A 7,227-nucleotide genomic window follows, 5' to 3' on the forward strand; every position below is an offset into this window, starting at 1 on the left:
CGGTTTCCGCTTTCACGAAGTTTCACGTTTCGCACGGTAGTGCGGTAATGTCTGTGAACGTTTTGGTTACGGCATGAACGAATGCTGTCATCCATCGCGGTCGCAGCTGCTTCGCATTAATCCCTTGGCTTACGATTTACTTTACGGTTTCAGTGATTACATCTTTCTTTGTAGTTCGTAATTTCCTAAAAAAGGAGAAAATTTATGTGTATTGTATGCCTACATGTTCACCGATAACTGTACATTTACGAAACCAAAATAGAATTTCATATTAGTTTAACCCTTTAGCTACTGGTATACTGGGTGAGTCACCTAACGTTGCCACCTCAAATATCTTTGTTGTTTTTAAAGATACCTCAAATGTCTGAAGAACAAAATTGAATGGTAAAATGGGGCTCATACGATACCAAAAAAATGTTTGTTTTTATGTAATTTGTTTTAGAGATGTGAAGGTCACCTTGATTTTTTTAATGGAAACACCTACTTTCTGTATCATGAATCGATAGACTATCGAATTCTGAGTAAGAATGTATTGACCTCCATATGTCCTAAATCTAATAGTTTACGAGATATTATCGAAACAATATTCTTTTTTCTTTGGATAATATCTCGTTAACTATTACGTTTAGGACATATGAAGGTCAACAGTTTTATACTCAGAATTTGATACTCTATCGATCTATGGTATAAAAAATAGGCCATTCCATTTAAAAAATGAAGGTGACCTTCATATCTCTTAAAAAATTACATAAAAACCATTTTTTACCATTCAACTTCGTTCTTCAGACATTTGACGTATCTTTAAAAAGAACAAAGATATTTGAGATGGCAACGTTAGGTGACTCACCCTGTACATTCACAAATGTGTTTGTCTAAACGCAAAACAAAAAAAAAAGGAAAAATTGTACAAATGCTGATACATTCATTTCTTATCTGTATGTAACGAGTTATGTACATAAAAATGGCAAAATTAGAGGGGGTAAACGGGGTAATTACCCCCCCTTTAATATAATTACACTAATACAGGGTGTGGCCGGACGGGTGGTACAACTGAGCAGGGGGTGATACTACATGTAAAAAGAAGTCTAAAAAAGGAATAACAATTTTTTGTTTGGCGCTTCGTTCTCGAGAAAATCGAGTTTGAACATGCAGCGAATACACGTGCTATTACATAGGAATCGTCTGACCACGATCAACCAATTCCACTTCCTGCATATTGTATTAAAGCACGCGAACCTAGCGGAACTTTAAACTCGATTTTTTCGAAAACGAAGCGTCAAACGAAAAAATGTTATTCCTTTTTTCGACTTATTTTTACATGTAGTATCACCCCCTACACGGTTGTACCACCCGTCCGGCCACACCCTATATATTATATAAAAAATACGTTTGCTAAGAAAATTAGTCCCTCTAAGCTTGTTCTCTCTTATTTATAAAATAAATAAAAGTCAATAACGGACCCTCGTTCCCGGCATAATTGATCAAATCGTATATTGACGACAGCCGTAGTTAAAGGGTTAAAAGAAATTAATAACATACATATTTATTAGACCATCAGAATCTTCATCACGAGTTTGACACGATATTGTAAGACAAGGGGTTAATGGTCTTTCAGCGAGGAACCAACGATCTCGTTACGCGAAATCGGACGGAGTTTGATCGAACAGTATTTGTTATTGGGAGAGAGAAAATTGGCTTGTCTAAGATTCGGTGACGGATGGTCGTCGATGGTTTGTGGTTGCTGTAGATAAGAACATCTGTACAGGGTGGCCCAGTCTGAAGAATGTCATGTGTCAGTACGGGAATACAGAGTGGGCCGGAAATCGCAGTACAGTCGGGCAGGAGGTGATTCTACATAAAAGAGTAAGAAAAAAATTCGATGTGACATTTTTTTATCCGAAGCTTCGTTTTCGAGAAAATCCAGTTTGAATATGCAGCGAATACACGTGCTATTCCATAGGAATCGTCTGACGCGTCTGACCATGATCAACCAATTCTACTTCCTGCATACAGGGTGAACATTATAAAGCGTTACAGACTATCTCGAAAAATATTGATTGTACGCAAAAATGTTCCAGATGAAAGTTGTTCAGTACCGAGGGGGACATCATGTGATGGGATTTTTATTTTTCCCGATGGACACTCCAAGGTGAGGTGAAGGTCAACTTTCTTTTTTTAAACGGAATGTCCTATTTTTTATACCATAGATCGATAGAGTATCAAAGTTTGAGTATAAAAGTGTTGACCTTCATATGTCCTAAACCTAATAGTTAACGAGATATTATCCAAAGATGAAAGAAAATTGTTTCGATAATATCTCGTTAATTATTAGATTTAGGACATGTGCAGGTCAATACATTTTTACTCAGAATTCGATAGTCAATCGATTCATGATACAGAAAGTAGGTCTCTCCATTTAAAAAAATCATGGTGACCTTCACCTCACCTTGGAGTGCCCTTCAGGAAAAATAAAAATCCTACCACATGATGTCCTCCTCGGTATTGAACAACTTTTATCTCAAACATTTTTGCGTGTAACTAATATTTTTGGAGATATTCGTCTGTAACGCTTTATAATGTTCACGCTGTTTTTCTACCATATTTTTCACCGTACAATTATTAAAATTATGAAGTTGCTTATATGGAACTCGATTCGATAAATTTCTTTATCCAAGCACATATTGTAATAAAAACTGCACGAAATTTAAATAAATAGAGCCTTGTCATTTTTGTATGCTAAAATATTTTAATCGCTTTTAGTGCTCGGTAGGTTTTGGTACGAAACTCGATTTTCTCGAAAACGAGGCGTAAAACAAAAAAATTGTATTCCTTTTTACGACTTATTTTTGCATTTAGAATCACCCCCTGCCCAGTTGTACTACGATTTCCGGTTCACCCTGTATAAGAGCGGTGCAGCGGTTTTTGTTTCCATGTGCACCGCTATTCTCTCGTCACCGCTCCACATAAACAGTCGCATTTAAGGGGGTAGACCCGTTTCCAGGATTGCAAGCATGTAGCTGTCGCAGCTTTATGAAAATAGCTACATACGCAGCTGTATGCTTCCGAATAAAGCAAATTACGCCTCGTAAACGTAAAAATGGAACTTTTTCGGGCGATCGCGGCCTAGATCGATCTTGTATCCAGCGTTTTTGACTACTGAAAACCCTATCTTATCTTTATCTATGTACACATGCAATGCTGGAAAAACCAGTCTACGCCTTTAATTACATTGGTTTGATATTGCCTCGACGTTCACCTCGCCGCTGTCCTCGATCTTCACAGTAACTTCTAGGAAAGAATGTTTTTCGTTAACCCTTTGCACTCCGAATTATTTTTCAATTTTGTTGCCAACAACTCCCTGCTATCTTAAGTGTTTTATTTGAAATTTACTTCAAAGAATAGTTCCTTGGCTGCTACTCATTTTAAACAATTTTGTTTACCAATCATATTACATATAGCTCTCAAACTTTGTTGTAATTTATATTGCAAATATAAAAAAAATTTGATATGTGTGAAACATATTTGTTTTTAGCTAAAAAATAAGACAATTAAATAAGAATAAAAGGAAGAACCAAATATACGTATAAAAACCCGTTCTACTTACATTTTTCTCTCTCCGGTGTCGAGTCACGAAGTTGAAAAGTTTCGTTTTCTTGATGGCGAATACGGGTCCTTTCCACTGCATCAAATATTAACCTATAGCTCCTTTGTTTGAGGATTGTTAATCTGATTTGAGCCAGCCCGCTTAAGCTGCTCGTTTTCTGCTTCTCTTGTCGCTGGAGGTTCCCAGATCCTGCGTAGAGGATGAATCGTCTGATCGAGAGGATGATGCACCAGGGTCCGGCGAAAAGGGTTGCCAGGAAACCGGAGAATCCTTTGAAGCCGTTCGACGTGGACATCGTGTACGCGGAGATGATCGCTAAAACGAAGAACCGCGAGATTGAATACCGTGGCCCTTACTCGCCGTTGTATTCGGCGGTCTATCCTGTGGTTTGCGTGTCAAGGGTGTTCGGCTTGGCGCCGTACGATTTCAAGGGCGATCGGATGACACCGTCGAACATCTACCTCGTGTTCAGCTTTGCCTTTATGCTCATCTACTCTTACATTATGTACATAGTGTTCCTGAGGTTTATCAGCATAAAACGGGGGAAGTCTGTCCTGGAAGCAATCGAAACGACCAAGGTCCTAGAATTTAGCACAATAATAACAATTAGGGGTGGACGGGTACCCGGAAATTTGAGTTCATGTCTGGTCGGGAATTTTCCTCGGGCTCGGATCGGGACCCCAGTTATCAAAAACCGACCCGAGGTTCAGATATCCAAAGTTTTTGGGTAGGCGACCACCCCTAATAAGAGGTGTGCGAGATCCCGGGAAATCTCGAATCGCGATGGGATGGGATCTCGAAAATGTTCGGCTTTCAAATGCATATTTTTATCGAAAATAGATAAAAAACTGGGACCTGAACAGAAATTTGTTTTGTCATTAGAGGATTTTAAAAATATAATTTTTATTTTGCATAAGTGCATATTTCTTGCATAAGTGCAAGATTAAAAATTATACCCGGTGATTATGGAGAAAAGGTTACACACAAAATGGAATCTGTATTAAAACGAAATGTACACTTTAATGTATTATTAAAAACAAGCAAGATTTTGAAGGGTGAACACGTTGAACGACCACGATATGTTCTGGCACATCATTGGGGTAAATTTAAATATGCCCCTATAACATCATGTGATGTAGAACGCTCTTTTTCAGCGTATAAATTAATTTTAACAGACAAGAGGCATCAATTTACAACCGACACTATAGAAAAAAACTATTGCCGTATATTGTAATTTAAATTATAATAAATAAAACAATAGAATAATTACTATTTTACAGATCCGTACACGCATTCCCTATACATACATTTAGCATATACACCTTGCATACATCTTGCATATATTTTGCATATTTCGACGTATTATAAATGCATAAAGATCCGCAGTCTAGTGATGATGAATGATACTGTACGGAATCTTTTAATATTGTTTTCTAGTAAGAAATCCCGAACATTCTTAGGAATTATAAATAGTATTTTTCTCGGCGCTCTGTTTCGATCAGTTTCTACATAAATAGCTATTTTATGTAGAAACTGATCGTAACAGAGCGCCGAGAAAAATACTATTTATAATTAAAAATCATGCGATCGATATCAATCCCTACTTTATTCTTAGGAATCTTTTCAAGATCCCGTCCCGAGCCGGTCTCGCGCACCACTATTAACAATAATGATCCTTGAACCGTTTTCTGAATGAAACGATGCTCCCGCAGGTGATCGTCAATTACCTGGTGGTGATGTACGAGCTGATCTCGAACATATTCACGCGCGGCAGGTTCATCAAGATCTGGAACGACCTGCAGGACTACGACGAAAAGCTCCGTAAGCTGGGCTACCCGCGGAAAGAAAGATCTACGGAGGTCGGAGTGTGGATCCTCCTAGCCAGCCAGATTGCCGTCTGGACTATAGTCAATCAGAGCGGCATGTCCGCGTTCGAGGAGGACTGGTCCTTCAACGTGAGTTACATGTGCACTTACGTGGGCTCCGCGGTCTCCGTCTACAAATTCAGTGGAATGGTCATACTGGTTGGACAACGGTTCCATCAACTGAACCAGATCACCAGGCAGAACCTGCCGGCCCGGGTTGGCTACAAGAGCACCGTCCTCAGCAGGAAGGTTCGACGCTGTGTCTCCTCTACCTATAAATACTACAGGGCCGTGGACGTAAATCCGGAAAAGTCATTTTATACAATAGAAAAAAACGATTCAAATTCAAGGAAAATATAAATACAGGGTGTCCCAAAATTCGTGAAAATCCCGAAAGGGGGTGGTTCCTGAGACCATTTGAAGCGATATTTTCCATTGCAAAAATGTTATCCGGGGCTTTGTTTAGGAGTTATTAACGAAAAACACGGACCAATCAGAACGCGACCTAGACGCGAGTTGCCACAGTCGGCCAATAGACATTTGGCGCGCCGAGCATAAATACAGTTACATGTAAACACGCATTAAGGTTGGTTTACATTGGTCCAGCAGCATTGGAATGTAAATCTGCGGTCCATCTAAATGTAGCCACATAAAGGAGCTATAAAATAAATAAAGGACCGATTCCAGCGAAGCTACTGGAACGTAATCGCTGGATCCAGCAATTGGACTAATGTAAACCCAGCTTAATGCTAGGATTAACTGTAGATCAAATGCTTCGCGAAGAAGTCGTTGATACCGTTTGTCCCGAAAAGACGACCCAGGAGCTGCACAACAAGCTGATGTCGGTCGCCGAGGAGCTCGCTTCGCTCTACTCGTGGTCCTTGCTGTTCTGGCTATTCAATCTGAGCGTGCACAGCGTCAGCAATCTCTACTTCATCTTCGAGTGGATGATATCTTCGTTGTCGAGTGAAGCCTGGCGTCTGATACTCAATATGAGCATATGGCTAACCGGTTTCTGTATGCAGATCCTGGCGATCACCGCCTCCTGCGATTACACGATCACCGAGGTGCGACCAATTAATTTCGATTCCTCTGTTCCCGATATTCTAAACGCGCCACATCGGAAACTCAAGATCATCGAACGATCTGGTTAATTGTGTTTCAGGCGAATTTAATAGGCCCAATCCTTCTCGAGTGGGATTACAGGATAATGACGAGGTTCCCGGACGACGTGAGCACCTCGCTGCGCTTTCTGATCAGACGTCTCGAGTTTACCGCGGGTGGCCTCTTCAACGTCAACTTGCTGCTGCTGTGCTCGGTAAATGTATTTGACCGCTTCGGTTTTATTGACTTCGAAATATGTTGCCAAGGTCGTCGTTCGAGACAACTTTCTTCTATACATGCTGCTCGGCTTTAGTTTGCGAGACATTTATAAAAATATCTAAGAAATGTTGCTCAGAATGATGACATTGGCAACATGTTTCAAGGTCATTGAAATCAGAGAGGTCGTCCCTATTGTAAATATAATAATTAGCCAATCTTCCTCTTCCTGTTCCTTTGCACTCGGATGTATTTTAACTGGAAAATTAAACATTTCTTCCGATCTAGAATAATTTCATTCTATAAAAGTTTTTTCTTCGCATGAATATAAATTGATAAATATCTCGTACAATATTTAAATGCTTAGTAATTGATTAGTAGACTGCGAATGTTTATGCAAATGCATATTTTTATAGAAAATGGGTAGACAAAATTTAT

The 7,227-nt window shown here is 39.4% G+C and overlaps 1 protein-coding gene across 1 annotated transcript; it reads left to right on the forward strand.

Annotated features, from left to right (window-relative positions):
• The first annotated feature begins 1,534 nt into the window (after positions 1 to 1,534).
• On the forward strand, positions 1,535 to 7,227 carry LOC143209214 (uncharacterized). The gene is made up of 5 exons (XM_076424585.1): positions 1,535 to 1,863; positions 3,783 to 4,182; positions 5,317 to 5,718; positions 6,282 to 6,536; positions 6,635 to 7,227. Exons 2-5 carry the CDS (start codon positions 3,805 to 3,807, stop codon positions 6,884 to 6,886), a joined length of 1,287 nt encoding a protein of 428 aa, XP_076280700.1. The 5' UTR covers positions 1,535 to 1,863; positions 3,783 to 3,804; the 3' UTR covers positions 6,887 to 7,227.

This window comes from Lasioglossum baleicum, chromosome 1, assembly GCF_051020765.1.
Source record: "Lasioglossum baleicum chromosome 1, iyLasBale1, whole genome shotgun sequence".
Classification (NCBI taxonomy): domain Eukaryota; kingdom Metazoa; phylum Arthropoda; class Insecta; order Hymenoptera; family Halictidae; genus Lasioglossum; species Lasioglossum baleicum.

What these genes read in the sequence shown, in the direction of transcription:
- LOC143209214 (XM_076424585.1), top strand. Translation starts at nt 3,805, where the DNA reads ATGAATCGTCTGATCGAGAGGATGATGCACCAGGGTCCGGCGAAAAGG. An exon ending in AAGCAATCGAAACGACCAAG is followed by an intron (nt 4,183 to 5,316) that starts GTCCTAGAATTT and finishes ATGCTCCCGCAG; the next exon opens with GTGATCGTCAATTACCTGGT. An exon ending in GCACCGTCCTCAGCAGGAAG is followed by an intron (nt 5,719 to 6,281) that starts GTTCGACGCTGT and finishes TGTCCCGAAAAG; the next exon opens with ACGACCCAGGAGCTGCACAA.